At 57.7% G+C, this 18,099-nt stretch overlaps 1 protein-coding gene and 2 non-coding genes across 3 annotated transcripts in view; 2 read left to right on the top strand and 1 right to left on the bottom strand.

Moving 5' to 3' along the window:
• The window catches only part of DHX37 (DEAH-box helicase 37), a 30,165-nt gene that overhangs the window by 4,329 nt on the left and 7,737 nt on the right, over window positions 1–18,099 (bottom strand). Inside the window, exons 4-20 of the mRNA XM_074355846.1 lie at window positions 17,602–17,947; window positions 17,128–17,276; window positions 15,883–15,975; window positions 14,211–14,307; window positions 13,240–13,353; window positions 10,871–10,972; window positions 10,509–10,623; window positions 8,243–8,338; window positions 7,965–8,047; window positions 7,104–7,248; window positions 6,550–6,626; window positions 5,932–6,164; window positions 3,622–3,733; window positions 2,419–2,525; window positions 2,085–2,273; window positions 1,029–1,153; window positions 828–944 (exon numbers count right to left, since the gene is read on the bottom strand). Of these exons, the coding sequence (XP_074211947.1) occupies window positions 828–944; window positions 1,029–1,153; window positions 2,085–2,273; window positions 2,419–2,525; window positions 3,622–3,733; window positions 5,932–6,164; window positions 6,550–6,626; window positions 7,104–7,248; window positions 7,965–8,047; window positions 8,243–8,338; window positions 10,509–10,623; window positions 10,871–10,972; window positions 13,240–13,353; window positions 14,211–14,307; window positions 15,883–15,975; window positions 17,128–17,276; window positions 17,602–17,947 (2,300 nt within the window). The remainder of the gene's footprint in view (window positions 1–827; window positions 945–1,028; window positions 1,154–2,084; window positions 2,274–2,418; window positions 2,526–3,621; window positions 3,734–5,931; window positions 6,165–6,549; window positions 6,627–7,103; window positions 7,249–7,964; window positions 8,048–8,242; window positions 8,339–10,508; window positions 10,624–10,870; window positions 10,973–13,239; window positions 13,354–14,210; window positions 14,308–15,882; window positions 15,976–17,127; window positions 17,277–17,601; window positions 17,948–18,099) is intronic.
• On the top strand, window positions 4,831–4,921 carry LOC123612732 (small nucleolar RNA SNORA72). Its single transcript, XR_006720024.1, has one exon. It is a non-coding gene; the product is annotated as a small nucleolar RNA SNORA72 (small nucleolar RNA).
• On the top strand, window positions 5,048–5,143 carry LOC123612733 (small nucleolar RNA SNORA72). Its single transcript, XR_006720025.1, has one exon. It is a non-coding gene; the product is annotated as a small nucleolar RNA SNORA72 (small nucleolar RNA).

Below are 18,099 nucleotides of genomic sequence, written 5' to 3'. Positions count from 1 at the left end.
CAGGTTTGCAATGTACACCTCCTGCTGCCTTCCCTACAAAACCTTCAGTGAAGTACTCTGTTTGCCTTTAAAGGGAGGAAAGAAAAGAAACAGGAAGGAAGCCGGACCCTGGGACAGGACGCAGAAGACCCACAGCCCCCAGCGCTGCCGGGGGTTCCTGCCTCCCACACCCGGCCCTGGTGTGGCTTCAGGTCCAGTCCCCACCACTCAGACCCCCAGGAGCAGAAAGTGAGGGCTGAACTGCCAGCTGCTCCCCAACTCCAACAAGAGGGGCCCCCTCGACTGCTGGAGAAACAAACCAGGGCTCACCCTACTCAGCAGTGGGGACCCCTGGAAGAGGCTGCTGGGCGGGAGGTGTGGCCAGCAGCTGGTCCAGGCCAGAGCTGGGACAGGGGGCGGCGAGAGGGACATCACCAAGGAAAAGAGAAGACGGACAGACAACCCGGTGGGAGAGCATGTGTGTCACTGCTTGGCTCATGTGCGTGCGTGTCCTCCAAGGACCACAAAAGAACTAAGCACTAAAGTACCTTTCAGGGGGAGGGTATAGCTCAAGTGGTAGAGCGCATGCTTAGCACGCACAGCGTCCTGGGTTCAATCCCCAGTACCTCCTCTAAAAATAAACAAATAAACCTAATTATCGCCCCCCCCCCGAAAAAAACTAAAAAAAAAAGTAAAACATATTTTAGCAAACAGATGAATTCACAAATACGGAATCTGTGAATAGCGGGGATTGGCTCTATGTGGATGACGTCACTCAAAATGACTTTAACCATCAGCAGGGCCAAGTTCTCTGCCGGGAACTGCCCGAGGCTGGTGCGGGGCCGTACCTGCCGTGGTCAGCTGGCCCCGCAGGCGCCGGATCTCCATAATGGCCTTGTACCGCAGCCCGTTGGCCTCGCAGAACTGGGGGGAGCAGCCTGCATACTCGCAGGATCCCACGGCACCTGTGGATGAGGGAAGCACTCACTCGCTGCCCAGGTCCCGTTCCTGTCTGACCCACCCCCTGTATGCCCACGCCGGGCACTCACCCAGCAGCACCATGAGGTCTCCGAGCTTCCGGGAAGCTCCTTGCCCCGCCCAGATCCTCTTCATCTGGGCCACCCGGGCCCGCCTGCCCTTCAGCTTGGTGAGCTCCTCGTCGCTGGCAGCCGGTCTGCAAAGACAAACCAACCAGGCTATTGCCCTGGCCGCCCTCAGCCACAGGGACTGGGAACACACTGGTTACTCAGGACAGGATCAGAAAATGCCTGGTAGGGGTCACCGATTAACGTGATCATAGTCTTAAAATCTGGCACAAAATTCACCTCCAGCAGCCAAAAAGATTAAAATTACGCATTCCTCCTAACCCAGCAATTCTAGGTCTAGAGATCGATATAAAGAAATAATCCAACAAACGAGGAGCATCGCACATCACTGTGCTGCTTAGAAACAGAAATGAAATATCCACCGAGTGTGAGCTGGATAAACGAATTACTCTTGTGGTTCCCAGACCTACAGATAACAGCTGACACTTAGGTAGGTGTCAGGCACGGGGTGAAGTCCTTTGCTCACGTTAACTATCTTAACTCTAACAATTTCTCAATGATTCACATCTCATCCCCGTTTTCCAGACAAGGAAGATGAGGTACAGAGAGGTGAAGTCACCTTCCCAAGGCCACACAGCTGAGAGCGGCAGAGAGAGCCTGGAGTCCAGGAGGTCTGGCTCAGACTCTGGGCTACCGAGCCTTGACCTCAGCATTGTTTGAGGCGTTTTATTAAAACAGAGTCCCGCAACAAGGTCCTGCTGTGGAGCACAGGGAACTCTACTCACTACCTCGTAATAACCTATAATGAAAAAGAATATGAAAAAGAATATTTATATACGGATAACCGAATCACTAGGTTGTACACCAGAAACTAACACAACATTGTAAGTCAACTATGCTTCAATTAAAAAAAAACAAAAAAGAAAAACAATTCTAGAGAGATCAGGACACTACCAGGCACCAGAACATGACTCAGTGAGTCACTTGTGCCCCAGAAGCCTGGGCTGCACGTCCTCTCTTGGCCCAGGCAACCCCTGAGTGCCCACCCCCGGCCCCTACCTGTCCAGCTCCTCAAACAGCTCCCGCACAGTCATGGCGGCCACAATGGTGATGGCGTAGGGCAGGCAGCCGTGCTGCCGGCTCAGTGCCAGCATCTTGGCGTAGCGCGGTGCCACGGGGAACGTGGCCATGGTCCTGCCCAGTGCGGTGATGGGGCAGCTTAGCCGGGACCTCTGCAGCTGCTTCACCCTGGGGGACGGAGGTCGGGGACAGGGACGCCATGTGGAGCCTTTAGCAGCGGGAGGCCTGGTGCTCAGGTTAGCTCGGGAGAGGGGAGAGGGCCGAGAATGGGGCGGGATCTGGGCTCTCCGCTGCCCCCCAGGCCTGGCCCTACCTCTCTGTTTTCGGGGGCGCCTCCAGGGCACCCAGCGCGATCAGCAGCTCCTCCGCAGCGATGAGGGCCTCCACAGAGGGCGGGGTCGGGAAGGGGAAGTTGATGACCTGGGACACAGGGAGACAAGTGACCGTGGAGGAGGGGGCTGCAGGAGACTGGGGGCCTAGTGTCTGCCCTCCAAGCACCATGCACACTCAGAACACGGGACACGGGGCCCTGGGCACGCTCAAGGCCCACGCGCCAGGGGAACCCCCTCCCCTCATTTATTCATGTCACCCACTCGCTCAGGAGCACGTACAGAGCACACGTGGGCCAAGGGCTGCTCCTGGCAACGGAGGTCAGGGAAAGCAAGAGGAGGGCTGTGCCTCCAGGGAGCTGTCATCCAAGCAGGACGGGCCCAGATGGCAGGCGAGCACACACGGGAAAGAACGGCATCACAAGAGTAGATGTGCCCACCAACGAAGCAGGTAGGGGACAGAGAGTGACCGGGCTCGGGGTGATGGCACCTTAGAAAGGCTGACCAACTCAAAACAAGCGCGCAAATAAACGCCTGTACACAAGTGTTCACGGCAGCGCCGCTCACGATGGCCGAGAGGCGGAAGTCGCCCAAATGCCCACCCGCAGACGGACGAAGGACGGCCCATCCACGTGACGGAGCACAACTCAGCCAGAAAAAGGAACGAAGCTCTGACACACGCTACAGTGTGAACCTTTGAAACATGAGCTTGAGTCAAAGAAGCAGACACAAGAGGACAAATATCGTATGATTCCATTTATACGAGGTGTCCACAGTGGAAAATCCTCAGGGACAGAAAGCAGGCCTGTGGTTGTCAGGGGCTGGGGGGTGACTGCTGATGGGGAGGGGGCATCCCTCAGCCTGCACCACCCCTCCCCTCCTGGAGCAGGGGAGAGGCGGGCGACCCCTGCATGGGGGAATGTGAAAACTGAGTGGGCAAGACATCCTGCGAGCCCCAAGGTCACCGACAGCCCTTCGCTCAGTGGGTGCAGCACTGCCGAGGCAGGAGTCCCAAGGGAGAAAGCCAGGGGGCTGGGCAAGCACCACGCGGCTCAGCACCCCAGGCTCCCGGGGCCGCAGGGAAGGGGGATCAGCCTGTGAGGGGTGGGGCCGCCCTAACCCACCAGACTGGCCACAGGGACCCTGGCAGATCGGTGGGGTGATGCAGGGCTGGGGCTGCGACTGACCTTTTCAATGTTGAGAGCTTTCATCTGAAGGATCAAGTCTTCGACGGGCCTCCGGGTGATTTCAGGAGGGGGGAACTTCTCAAAGTCACCAAAAACTGCAGATGAATAGAGCCTAAGAAGAGAGAAGCAGCCGTGATAAGAAATCTAAGTAAATAACAAAGAAACTCAGCCCAGCTGCCTGGCACTGAATCTGGACTCGGCCACTCACTAGGCAAGGTACCTACCCTCTTCCTGCCTCACTCTCCTCACCTGTGAAATGGGGCTAACACAGCAGCTGCCCCCTCGGGGTATCACGCACTCAGGACTTAGACGAGGGCCTGGCATGCAGCACGCGGTAGATTTGAGCTACTCTATTTCTTACTAGTTTCCTTTGCACAATCTCTCAATTTTCCTTTTTTGCAAGTTAAAGCAATGTTGAAAAGAACAGCATAAAGCTATTTAAAAAAAGACCACAGCACACAGACTGGGAGAAAATATTTGCCGATGATTCCTCTGACGAGGATCTAATACCCAGACTAAACAAAGAACCCCTAGCACTCCTCAGCCAAAAGATAAACAAAAATAAATGACAGATCTGCACAGACACTCCTCCAGAGAACACAGGCACACACGCTCAGCATCATCAGTCACGAGAGAAGCGCCCACCAAGACTACCGCGGGATCCCCCCTCACACCTCCCTCTTCGTAAAGCGGAAAAATACAAGAGCTGGTGAGGATGCGGAGAAATGAGAGCCCTCACACACTGCTGTTCACAGCAGCCGCTGTGGAAGAGTCGGCGGCTCCTCAAAATGTTAAATGTAGAGTTACCATATAACCCAGCAGTTCTTTCTTTTCTTTTTTTAAAAGTAATTTTTCTCCTTTCAATTTTATTGACATATGCTGTGTACTTTTTTTGGGGGGGGGGAAGTAATTTTTTTTTTTTGATGGAGATGCTGGGGATTGAACCCAGGACCTCGTACACACTAAGCAAGGACTCTATCTCCGAGCTCTACCCTCCCCCTCAACCAGCAATTCTACTCCTAGGTATACACCCAAGAGACAGGGAAACAGATACTCAAATACTTGTACATGGATGCTCACAGTAGCACTATTTACAGTGACCAAAATGTAGTCGGAACACAAATGTCTATTAACAGGTGAGTGGATACGTGAAACGTGGTCCATCCAAGCAATGGAATATTATTCAGCCATTAAAACGAATAGAGTTCTTTGTGAATACTCTTGCTCTTCTGATTCTGTAATAATCTGGGCAGGCTAAACATCCACTGTATTAAAACCGTTCAGGGGGAGGGTAGAGCTCAGTGGTAGAGCGTGTGCTTAGCATGCACGAGGTCATGGGTTCAATCCCCAGTGCCTCCATTAAAGTAAATAAAACTAATTACTTCCTCCAAAAAAACAAAAAAAAAAATTAAAAATTAAAAAAAAAAAGTTAAAAGTAAAAGCAAACAAACCAACCGACCATGCATGTGTGCCAGACCTACTTCTTTACCTGGGTCTGGTTTTATAAATGTTGGTGATAAACCAACTTTGATTTATATGATGCATCTTATGTCGGAAATGTCTGTGACTCCAGGTATCTGATCAACTCAAGAAATGACAGCACAGCTGGTGTAATAACTTTTGAAGATGACCATTGTTAATTTAACGATTACCAGTTGCCAGTAAATGGATTGTAAAATTATTGTGTTTAATATTCTAGGGGAAAAAAAAAAGGAATGGAGTTCTGACACAGGCTACAACCTGGATGAACCTTGACAACGTGAAGCTGAGTGAAAGCAGCCAGACACAAAAGGCCACATGTTGTCTGATTCTAACTGCAGAAAATGTTCAGAGAAAGGAAACCTGGAGAAACAGGAAGTAGGCTAGCGGTTGCCAGCTGCTGGGGGTGGGGGTGGGGGCAGGGAGGTGTAGGAGGGGAACCAGTTCATGGGTGTGGGGGGTTTCTTTTGGGGTGATGAGAATGTTTGAAAATTAACAGTGGTAGAGCGTGTGCTTGCACGCTCTCTGTGGTTGCACAACTCTCTGAATATACTACAATGCACAGAACTGCACACTTTAAAATGGTGAATTTTATGCTATGTGAATTTTATCTTGATAAACCTGCTAATAAAACAAAACAGGAACAAAGGTGCCTGACATCAGTAGCAGAATAAACAATCAACGCAAGTGCTTGGAAGCCACCCCAACAAGGTGAGGGGAGCACTCCAGGGGCAGTTTCCCGGATGACACAGGACCCCCTTTTCTCGTCTGTGGGTGGGTGACTGCTGCAGAGTGGCCCCAAAGTCCCTGGAGAAGCCTGGGGAGCCCCACCTGTAGCAGTGGCCGGGCTCTGTGCGGCCCGCGCGGCCCGCCCGCTGATCGGCCGAGGCCTGGGAGACCCAGGTGACGCGGAAGGAGGACACGCCGGTGACACGGTCGTAGTGCCGCTTCTTGACCTTCCCGCAGTCCACCACGTACTTGATGCCCGGGATGGTGAGAGATGTCTCGGCCACGTTGGTGGCCACAACACACAGCCGCGTCCCCTCTGGGGGAGGTTGGAAGACCTAGGATTGGGGGGGGGGGGTTGGGCAGCAAGAAAACTGACCTCTGTCCCACCAGAATCAGGGAAGAATTTGTGGGACAGAGGTCAGAGATACGGGGCAAAGCCAGGAAACTTCTCTCCATCAAAGAGAAGTCGGCCAGGCTGGGCAGGGCCTGGGAGGTCACCAGGTTGACACGTTCTCTCCTTGCCTCTGGCCACTGCTCCCAAACCAAACGTGGGAGGTGCTTCTGTTCTCCAAGAAGGAGATTCCAACACCCTCTCAAAAATCTGGGGTACTGATCCAACAGCTGACGGGGAGGATGACCCGGGGCCTGACCTGCCCCATCTCAACGCCCTTAAGTGCTCCCCCATCCACCCCCTCCCCCGCCCAGGCTCCGCACTGTTACCTGCGCCTGCCTCTCTGGGGCCAGCAAAGAGTAGAGTGGGAGCACATGGAGGGGAAGCGAGGCGTCGGGCTGCTCACCTGCAGGAAAGGCAGAGGCGCGCTGCACCCAGCACCCACGGGCAGCAGCCCAGCACCGTGGCCTGCTCTGCTGGAGGGGACCTTACGCCAGCCCCGCTGCCAGGGTGCTTGACCCTGGAAACAGGCTGCGGTCCCTCCTCCTGGGAAGAGCCCTGCTCTGGTGCTGCTGCAGCGGGGCCTGCGTGGGGGCTGCTGCGGTTTCGCCCCCCCCGCCGAGGCCTGCATGCACCCAGCAAAACCTAAGCCCGAGTGGCGCCCCCACACAGATGTCTCAGGGTCCCTTCTGTGCCAGGAGGTTTTAGGAGCTCGGGAGACAGCAGGGGGCAAAGCCGGCAGAGACCCCAACTCTCCAGGCTCCTCACTAGTGAGGGCCCGCCGCCTGACCCAGAGCCCAAGTGCTGGGACCAAGAAGCTGGGGGCTCAGCAGGCCGTGCTGAACGAGTGATCAGGACGAGGCCCCACCAGTCCCAGCCGCACCTCTGTCTGCCTCGTCGTCCCCTAAGTCCAGGTCCAGGTCGGAGCCCAGGGCCTCCTCTTCCTCGTCCATCTCCGCCTCCCTGTCCTCGTCAGCTTCACCTACAGGCAACACCGAGTAACTGTCCAGATTGATGAGGGGCAACGTCTGTGGTAAACGAGACACCAGCACCAGGGGCTGTGGGCGACCCCGCGTGGAGATCGCGTCCCAGGCCCAGCCCCCCAGCCCTGGAGCCATGTGACCCCAAGCAGGTCATGCAACCACCCTCTGCCTCAGTGTCCTCGTCTGAGACTCGGGGACGATCGTGGGACTTCTCTCAGGGCTGCCGTGAGCACTCTGCCAGCTAAGACCCCTGAAGCACCGAGATGGCCCAGGCGTGCTGCAGAAGCAGTAGTGATGTTGGGCAGACGCCCTCGGGTCTGTGCCCCCACACCCGGCCTGCCCCCTCCCCCAGCTCTTCAGCAGGCACCAAGGTCCCTCTCCTTTGTCCCGCCCTCCCCAGGGACCTGGGAAGGCCCTGCTCAGGGGCTCAGCGCCCAGTCCTCTGGAAGCTTCTGCCGGGCCCCAGCACAGCTTGAATGCTTGAATCACAGCCACCCCACACACCCACCCCCGATAGCCCCTGGAGCAGCACCAGCCAACTCCCTCCACGGCAGGAAGGTTCTAGACCCTCACTGTCCAATGAGGTCCCCAGAGCCCCAGGTGGCTACAGGGCATCTGAAATGTGTCTAAAATGACTGTGGGGTTGAATCCCAACTTTATCTTGTTTTAATCAAATTTGCATCTGCACCGGAGCAAGTTACAGCCACCATGCGGACAAGGGGGCTTCAGAGCCTGAGCGGCCCCCAGCGGCCTCTATGTACCCTGGTCTGGGTCTTCCTTGCCCGCACCCGCGACTTCTTAAATTTCCGCATTTCTTCTACCGAATCCTCCTGGTCGTCCTTGTCTGGGAAAAGATGAGCAGATTAGAGAGAAAGACCTCTCCTGGCTGATACCAGGTCAGCAGAATTCTGACATTCATCGTCCAGAGTCAGGTCACTGCACCGAGCGCCGAAGCTTGCGGGGGGCGGGGGGGGGGGCTCGGAAGCCCAGGCTGACCGCCTCCAGCCTCTGGGGCGCGGGGCCTCTGCCCCCGGCTTACCTGGCGGCCTGGGCTTGGCAAGTGGGAAGGCTCTCCTCAGCCTGCGGCACAGTGCGTGCACCTCCGCCTGCCCGGTCAGGAACACCAGGATGCCGCCTGCGGGGAGAACCAGGCCCCTCCGTGACCCGCCCGATCACGCCGCAAACAGCGGTTGCTGCGACCCTGTGCAGGCCCCGCTCCGAGCCGGTCAAACCAGGGCTGCAGAGGCCCGGACGAGCACCGGGCAGCTACCTGCCCACCGAGGCGCGGTGACGGGGAGTCAGCAGTCACCGTGCCACCTGGCAGTCCCCTCCCTGGGCCTAAGCCCAGAAGATCGGGAAAGAGACACAAACCAGAACCTGTTTGCGGGTGTTCACGGCAGCTCTGCTCATAGGAGGTGGGAGCGACCCAAGTGCCCATGACCTGGTGAGCGGATACACGGAGCAGGGCCATCCGTACGATGGGACGGAATTTAGCCATAGAAAGGATGAAGCACTGGTTCAGTCTGCAGAGTGGACGCCCCTCAGAAACATCGTGCCAAGTGAAAGAAGCCAGACACAAATGGGCGCACAGTGTATGACCTTTTGTACACTTAAGTTTATGTTTATGTATATTTTATCACTAAATAAATAAGTAAATAAAAAGTAGCAAATTTTTTGTTGTTGAAGTTGAAGTCCCAAGGCAGCCACAGCTGCCTGGGGAACGGGCATCACTTGGGAGGAGAGAAGTGCAGAGCCCTGAGAAACAGCGACGCCTAAAGAGGGGGAAGGAGAGACAGGTGAGACGGAGCAAACCAACGGGGGTGGGGAGACACCTGCAGAGGGAGGAGGTGGGAGCTGTAGAGCGCTGCCCCAAAACCAAGCCCTCTCCACGGGTGCGAAGAGAGACAGCGGTGACCCGGGGAGGGCGGGTTCGGGCGTGGGGGGCGGAAGCCACACGAGGAGCTGGAGTGTGAGGGAGACGCAGGGGCTGAGAACGTGGAGAAACTGTTGGATGCGGAGGGCAGGCGGTAGGGGTGCCCCTGGGGGGGCTGCCGAGGGTTTCCCAAAGATGGCATCTGAAGGCGGTTCACGTGAGAGCAGGAAGGAGCAGGTGGCAAGGAAGCAGAACGGGGAGGAGAGAATGATCTCGGAGTGACCAGAGGGGGATCAGAGGGGAACGAGGGCCGTGGTGGGGAGCAGAGACACACCTTCCTGACGGGACGGGAGGAGAGGGTGGGCACGGGGGTGGGAGGGGCACTGGCGATTGCAGGTTCGACGGCAGGAAGCTGAAGACACTGCTACGTGAGGTCTAAACGCAGAAAAGAGCTCCCAGGAGTGGGAAAGAGCTAAGAAGGAAACAGAAGACGATGGCTGGGCACGAGGGGGAGGCCCCTGCGTTCACAGACCCCGGTGCACACAGGCAGCTGGGGCGGCCCTGGACTGTGGAGTGAGGGACACTGTGGATGCTCACAAGGAGACGGTGGTGAAGAGAACACAGGAAGGGACGGTGGAGGGTGAGGTGAGAACTAGAGTAAATGAGTGGGGAAGCGAGGACGCTGGGCAGGGAGCCGAGCACTCGGGGATGTGCAGAACCCAACCCCACCCCACCCCACCCCACGAAGGGGAGGCCCTGCTTCCCACACACCCACGGCCCTGAGACTAGCCCAGTGCTGTGCGAGGCCCTCTGCCCAAGCCCTCTGGAGACCCCTGCCATCTCATCACCCACCAGCTCAGTCTCCCAAAGAGGGGACACGAACCCCTGAATCCTGAGATGCCTCAGGCAGACAAGCACAGAGCACCACGGGGCCCCGAGGTGGCCTCCGGGCCGGGCGCAGTCAAGGTTGGCGGGAGGGAGCCCTTTTCCGCTCTCGCCCGTGCAGCCGGGGAAGCAGGCCCCGGTCCGCCCCAGCACCCGGGAGTCTGGCTGGAAGTTAGCACGGCTGCCTTAAGGGACTGTTTTCTTTCCCCTCTGGTGAGTGAAGCCAGTTTTTACTAATGCTGCTTCCTTTTGACACAAATGTATTTACCCAGAAAAGCCCAAGCTGACTTAAACAACGACGTTAGGCAGGTAACGGAGCAAGTGCCACAGGAACACGGTGAAAACTGCGAGATCAGGAGGGAGACTCAGCTGGGACGCCCTGTGTCTGTGGGCACCTGGGCGAAATGGCACCAGCCTGGGCCCGGGGGACAAAGGCACACTCCACCCCTACCCTCTAGGGAGTTACTGAAGCAGAACAAGGCCGGGCGGGTGCTGTGACCGCTCGGGAACCAGAGAGGGGACAGGCACCGCAGGACAAGGGCCTCACCTGCGGGCAGCGCCCGGTGGATCTTGCAGACCTTCCGGAAGCACTCCCCGCTATAGTCTTCCAGCGGCGTCCGCTTGTTAAAATGCACCGTCACCGGGAACTGCCTGGACTCAACCTGCCAAGGACGCCCAAGGAGGCATGGGGTCGGGGGTCGGGGGTCGGGAGGGTGACCTGAGCCCAGGCCCGGGCCCTGCCCCTCTCTTGAAATTTCTGATCCCAAAGTCTCCGTCTGGTGCTACCAGCTCTGTAACACCTGCCCCACCCTGTCCGTCTCCCCCACGGCAGGTGTCCCACGCTCTGTCGCAGCTGACAGAGGGGCCCCACTTCACGTGGCTGCCCCGAAACCCTGGCCTGGGTGGTACCTTGATGACCGGGGGTGGCTGGGCGAAGAGCCGCTGGTTCTGGGTGAAGTCCTCCACCCGCAGCGTGGCCGACATAATGAGCAGCTTCAGCGGCAGGTGCCTCTGGGGGACGACAGCCCCGGGGACCCACGGCCACCCGGGGACAGGAATGGTGACGGTGGGGTCGGGGGGACTTCTGCCGTCCCAGCTGGCTTGCGTCCAGCCCCCGCCCTCTACCCCCAATTCTGGTTGCCAGAGAGCCCAGAAAAAGTGGAAGCAACGAGCAGACAGTAGGATCTGCCTCTCCTGGGGTTGCAGCTTGTTAACAGCGCCCTGAAGATCCCCCAGAGTTAAGCCCTGATGGTGTAAGGTGAGCCGGGAGGGCTGAGCCTGGGGTCCACATTGCCCCCGGGCACAGCAGTTGCAGCTGCCACCAGCCCCTACCCAACATCCTGACAGTCTGTTCCGAGGTTCGGGGAGGAGCAGCCTGGCCCAGGGGAGCGTGTGGTGGGGGCTCCTGGCTCCCAGCCCCCTAGGCAGCACCTGATGTGGCTCATGGTGAGCTCTGCCCTCCAGCCCTTGGAAACTGTCTTTTGAGGCTAGTAAACTCCAAACCCCAAATTCAGTGTCTTTGGTGAACAAAAGCCAAGGAGAAAGGCGAAGAGCAGACCAAAGACCCCATCTCCTCCCCACAGTGACCTCCCCAGGCGGCCCCACCCCGGGCACCTCCCTGGCCCCACCTGTCCTCTCCGCCTCCCTCACTCTGCTCGGCCACCCTAGGCTTCCTGACAGCCCTCAAGACACAAATCGAGACCACTTCACCTCTCCTAGGATGGCGAGGACTAAAACAATGGAAAATCACAGTGTTGGGGGGATGGGAACTGGCAGCCTGTACACTGCTGATGGGAACGTAAGCCGGGGAAGGTGGTCTGGCAGATGATTCAAATGGTTCAACGCAGAGCTCCCGTGAGACCCAGCAATTCTGCTCCTGGACGCAGGTCCGAGAGAAAGGAAACTCGTCCACACAGAGACCCGGACACGAATGTTCATGAGCCAGAACGTGGAAGAAGCACAGATGTCCATCAAGAGATGGATGGGTATGTAAAATGTGGTCCATCCACCCTCTGGACTATTATTCAACCATAAAAAGGAGTGAAGCACTGACACGTGCTACAGTGTGGATGGACCTTCCAAACGTGCTAAGTGACAGGAGCCAGACACAGAAGGCCACGTGTCGTGCGACTTCATTTCTGTGACATATCCAGAATAGATAAATCCAGAGACAGCAAGTAGACTAATGGACACTTTGAGATGAGGGGAGTATGGGAGAATGGGGGGGCAGCTGAAGGGCACTGGGCTTCTTTTCAGGGTGATGAAAATACTTGAAAATTGATTGTGGTGATGGTAGAACACGCTGGAATATGTGAAAAGCCACCGAAATGTATACTTTAAATGCATCAATTAGACAAAATAAAGCTCTTTACAAAAACAAAAAAAGCGGATACCAAGCCAACTCGTGCCCCAGGGCCTTTGCACCTGCTATTCTCAATACTCAGGATCTCCTCCCACCAGTAGCCCCTGCTCACTCCCTCACTTCCTTCAGTCCCTGACTCCAAGGCCACCCTCCCAGGGAGGACTTCTCTCACCACCAACCCTCCACCTTCTCCCTGGTACCGTCCCTCTCCCTGGCTTTGTGCGTCACCAGCTCATAGGCTTTCTGAGTTTGCTTACGGTCAGCTGCCCTCACTAACATGAAACCTCCAGGAGGGCAGTCACCTGTGTCCTGTTCACAGTCACGTGCCCAGGCCTTGAAGTGGCCTGGCACATAGCACACACAGAACTGACGTCTGTTTGATAAAGATACTGTGTTTGCAAGAACTGGGCACAATAAAGGGTCATCCTCTCAGCAGGGGCTGGAGTAGGATGGCTCCATGGAGCCCCACCCCGGGGGGCATCCCTTGGACGTTCACCTTCTGCCTGATCGGGGAGTGGGGGAGGTGGAGGGAGAGGCTGACACCACGCCAGGTGCAGGGCCAGAGTCTCAGAGCACGTGAAGCACAAAAGCTAGGCTGGGTGGCCCCACCAGCTCTGCAGATTCCAGAGACCTGGCTGGAGTGTTAATGTTGGCTTCCGTGGGGCCTGGCCAACCAGGAACTACTTGCTTTACCCTCTTGCTTTGGATGGAGGGAAGGGTGACAGCTGACAAGGATGGACCCAGGATCCCAACAGGGTCGAATCGCACAGGGGCTGTTTACACCATGACCGCCCCCCACACCGGACCATAGCATCCTGTCCCGGAGACCCTCTCATGGCAGCAGCCCAGGTGTGGATGGGCGTGGGCTGTGGCAGCCATGGCCTGGGTCTCGGGGCTCCCCAGCACCCCTGCCTACCTTCTCCCGGAGACACACAATGCGGGACAGGAGGCCAATGAGGATGTCTGTGTACACGCTTCTCTCGTGGGCCTCGTCAATGATCACCACCTTGTACTTCCGCAGCAGGAAGTCCTGGGAGGGGAGGTCCACGGGGGTGAGGCCTGAGCACCCTAGGATCACTGCACACCCCAGAACTCCCACTCAAGGAGCCCCTCGGGCAGCCAGCGAGGATCCTGGAGCGCTCAGAATGGCGGGGGGCAGGGCTTAGGCAAGTGGCTTCACCTCCTGGGCCTGTTTCTTCATCTGTAAAATGGGACTACAGGACCCACCTCATGAGGTAACAGTCAAGTTTCCATGACATTTACTATCTATTGAGTACACAGCACGGGGCCTGGAGCCCAGCAGAGAAACTGCTAGAGAAAAGGCAGCTATCATCTGTTAGAACTGGACGCCTCTGGGGTGGGGAGGGCAGGCAGGACGCAGGGACAAGGAGCTGTTGGGCGGGGACTGAGGGTAACAGGACAGCACATGACACACAAAAAGGGGCCGTGTGACTCCAAAACACAGCCACCTTCCCGGGTGACCCTGGCTGGCCTTGGGGCAGAGGAGGCAGGGGTCATCCCTCCCCTCCGCAGAGATACCCCTCCTCCCCGGGGGACGTCATACGGCCAGTGTGCCTTTGTCTAATGCATAAGGTCTGTGAGCCAAACCACAGTAAAGACACGAGTTCACGGTTCACGAGTGCCTACTAGGCGCTGTGCTAAGGCGCTCTCGTGCATGCCACACGATTTTTGTTTCAAAACAATTAGGAGGAAGGTACCAGCTTGCAGATGAAGAAACTAAGGCTCAGAGAGGTTAAGTAACTTGCCCAAGGTCACACAGTGGCCAGGTGGCACACAGTGCTTTGCCAACATCTGGCACGCCAGCTGCTGACATCCCAGCCCCCACACTCACCAGCCTTGCTTTGTGGTACAAGACGAGCAACCGACCTTCTGGATTTCCTTGAGCAAGACGCCATCTGTCATGAACTTGATTCTGGTCTCTTCCGTCACATTTCCTTCATACCGGATCTGATAGGAGACCACCCTGCGGGGACAGGCTACGGCTCAGGGCGGTGAGGCCCCCAGCGCTGCAGCTGCTTGGGGCTGCGGCCACGTGGCCACTCCAAGGCGGGCAGCGGAGCAGGCCTGGCCCCACCGGGCAGGCGGCCAAGGGCAGAGCCCACCAGCACCCTCAGCAAGGCCCAGACACCTGCCCACCCCACCTCCCTCCCCCGGACCCTGGCCGCCAGTGTGAAGCCGTCACGAAGCCAGGGGGGCTGTCACGGCCAACTGCAGGGCATGACAATTAACACGTGCATGGACCTCCGCCAGAGCCAGACCTGAGCAACCAACTGAAAAGGCTTTTTAGGAGACAGCCCGGGAAGCGTGAACACGGACTGGAAGACACTCGGGAGTTACGATCTACCCTCTAGTTATGGCAACAGTATTGCAGTTATGTTTTAAGAGTCTTTAACTTAAAAAAAAAAAAGGCTTGATATTTCAGATACACACAGTGAAACACTGAGGGTGAGACTGGCTCCTCAACAGCTGAGGGCAGGGTGTGGGGCACAGTCGGAGCAAAGCTGGTCACGAGGTGACAGCTACTGGAACGGGGCTCAGGTACAGGAGGGCTCATTATACCTGTCTTTGCGCTTTCGTATATGTCTGGAAGTTTCACGCTAAAATGTCAAATAAAGAGGATGAAAAAAGGCAGCTTTGTATGTATTGTCATTTTTAAGACGTGCATTGAAATGGAACAGGAAAGGCAGAGGAGAGCGTGAACAGTATGAACCGTCCGTGTAGCAGTCAGACGGGGAGAAACACAGACACACAGGCTGCCTGTCTGCACACAGAACTGCCTAGAAGGACCACAGGAAACATGCAGTGGTGGCTGCCCTGGGAGTGCAAACAGAACAATTACCTGCTCCCCAATGCCCTGCCAGCTGGAGGGGTGGGGGAAGGTGGGCGGCTGTGCCAAGAGCCAGGACGGGCCTGACCCACGGCAGGTCCTGCTCAGTAAACAGCTGATGGCAGGGCAGATGAGGGTCCCCTCCTTCTGTGTAATTCTGTGCTTTCTGAGCCTCTGGCCACGTTGGACCTGCTACCCCTTCAAGCCTGAAGTTGACAGTCTGGGCTGCAGCCCAGGTGTCTGCGTTACAAACACAAGTGCTACGCTCTGTTCCAACTGCTTTCCAATGCAAGTCCTGCAGCCTTACTGCCAGGAAAGGATTTTCATTTTGGAAGCTTGAGTTATAAATTAACCTGGCAACGCTAATCGCCACCTGCCTGCCTTTGGCCACCCGCTGCTCTGCTCTGCCCTCAAGCCCCTCTGAGGGCCATTCTGTCCCCCCAGTACAGCATGTGGGAGGGGAGGCGAGGGCCTGCTGGCATGTCCCTGTTCCACGGCCCCCTGAGCAGGAGGATCCCGCTGTCCTTCCCCGTGTGTAGGAAGCCCTCTCGTCCAAGGACAGCCCTGTGCTTAGATGCAGAAGTGGTGCTCCCACCCGGTGCCCCAGGAGAACGAGGGCCTGCGTCACTGCTCAGCTCCTCCTGGACAGCGGACCCCCAGGCAGGGCCGGAAGACCACCCCCAGCCCTCCCCCAATGGGCAGAGCCCTTACCGTTGTGACAGATTCATCTCCTTGGCCACCCGCTGGGACATGGCCACGGCGGCCACTCGGCGGGGCTCCGTGACCCCGATGATGCTGTTGTCGCTGGGGGAGAACACAAGGCATCAACAGGGCTTGGCCCACCGTCTGCCCCAAAGTCACATGCGGCTCCAGACGTGGCCCTCACCAGGGGCGTCAGGACACACCACCAGGCCAGGCACCTCAGCATCGCTGAACAGCCAAAGGGAATGGCCCACAGGTCAGCGCATAGGAGATGCTCTGGTACACGGTGCAGAGAGAGCCAGGCAGCCGCAAATGGGAACGAGGCCCGGGTGGGCCTGGGCCAGCAGCTCGGTGGCCTGGCCTGACTCCACTGAGCACGTGCTCCTCCAGACACAGAACCCACCAAGGGGGGCGGGTGGCTGGGTTCCAGGGGAAAACAGTTGAGGCAGCAGGCCCGAGGCTGCTCTCCCTACAAAGGCCTGCTTACAGCGTGGCGTCGGGGCCGGCGTCGGGGATCCTGGATTTCACTCCCCGACAGGTAAGAGGGGCTCGCTGCACCTGGACGGTTTGTGCAGGCAGTGCGGTTTCTGCAGACACCTGCTCTTCTCTGGGGAGTTAGGAATTTGGAAGGTGCCAGGCAGAGGGCGCCTATGTGACCAGCCCCCAATGAACACCCTGGGTGCCAAGCCTCTACTGGGCGTCCCTGGCAGAGGACACTTCACACGTGTTGTCACAACTTGTCACTGGGGGATTCAGCGTGTCCTGTGTGACTCCCCCAGGAGAGGGCTTTGGAAGCCAGTGCCTGGTTCCCCTGGACTTCACCCTCACACGCCCTTCCCTTTGCCAACTGTGCTGTGTCCTTCCCTGTAGTAAGTCACAGCCATGAGCACCACCAAGTGCTGGGTCCCAGGAGTCCTCCTTGCAAATCACTGAACCTGGACGTGGTCGTGGGGACACCGACACACTTGGGTGGAAAAGGGCTACAGGAGGGGACAGCACGCCCCTCACACCAGGGACTGACCTAAGAGTTTCACATGGATTCAGTCATTTCATCTACATAACAAACAGGTGCAGTGATGCCCCCATCCCATGGCTGAGGAAACTGAGGCCCAGAGAGGTTCAGCAGCTTGCCCGAAGTCACGCAGCATGTAAACAACAGAGCCAGAATTAGATCCCAGGAGCCCAGACTCCTGACAACTTTGGGGGACCAGGCCTCACTGTGACCCGCGCGCCCCGCAGAGGGCCAGCCCCCACCTGCTGTAGCCTGCTTCGTACAGAAACTGGGGCACTTGGGTGGTCTTCCCGCTGCCAGTCTCGCCACACACGATGACGATGGGGTGCTCGGCCACTGCCTCCATGATCACTTGTTCTTCAGAGAGAATCGGGAGCTTCAGCCGTTCTTCCTGGCAAGAGAAAGGAAGTCAGCACTCAGGGAGTGGGGGGTGGAGGGGGGGCCGTCCCCTGCGGAAGGGAAGAGGGGACGAAGGGGTGGTGATAAAGGCGGCTGACACCCGTCTCAACAGCCCTGACCCTGTGCCGGGCACCCGGTCGTCAGCCCTACAACAGCCCTGGGTGGTGGGTATGGCTAGTCCCCTTTTCCAAACGAGGAAACCGAGGCATAGAAGGCGATGCAACCTGCTCAGACCCTGGGATGCCCTCTGCACCCTCAGCCCCTCACCACGCTGAGCTGGGCACCTAAGTCCTATCTCAAACGCCAGAGCGGCCAACCTGCATTTCGGGGGAGCGGTTCACAGGGATGAAGACGGCAGGCTTCACTGGGGGCCTGGCCAGCGTGGAGGCTGCTGTGGGGGGAGCTGACGGAGGGGCAGGGGTGCTGGGCGGACCGCTGGGCACCGGGCTCTGGTCTCCAGCCCCTGGCGGGGCTGGTGGCAGATGTGCTGTGGCTGTCCCTGCAGCAGCCTCCACCCGCTCGGGAGCTGGGGCCTCCTCAGGTTTGGACTCCACTGAGGACTCAGACTCCTCCTCTTCTGCCTCTTCACGGCGGCGCTTCCGGTGGGCCCCGCTGAGGCTGCTGACCTTCACCTGACCCTGGGCTGCAATCTCGTCAGGCTTCCTGCCAGGAGAGCCAGACGTCAGAACCAGGGACTGGCCCGTCCGCCTGAGGCAGCTCTGGATTGCTGAAGGCTTATCAGAGGCCAGGACTCAAAGGCCATGTCCCCTCCAGCCTCAGGGCCTTTGCACCTGCTGTTCACGCCCCCTGCAGAT

Source organism: Camelus bactrianus, chromosome 32, assembly GCF_048773025.1.
Source record: "Camelus bactrianus isolate YW-2024 breed Bactrian camel chromosome 32, ASM4877302v1, whole genome shotgun sequence".
NCBI lineage: Eukaryota > Metazoa > Chordata > Mammalia > Artiodactyla > Camelidae > Camelus > Camelus bactrianus.
The sequence above is the reverse complement of the archived record's forward strand: the minus strand, read 5'-3'. Positions and strand labels throughout refer to the sequence as shown.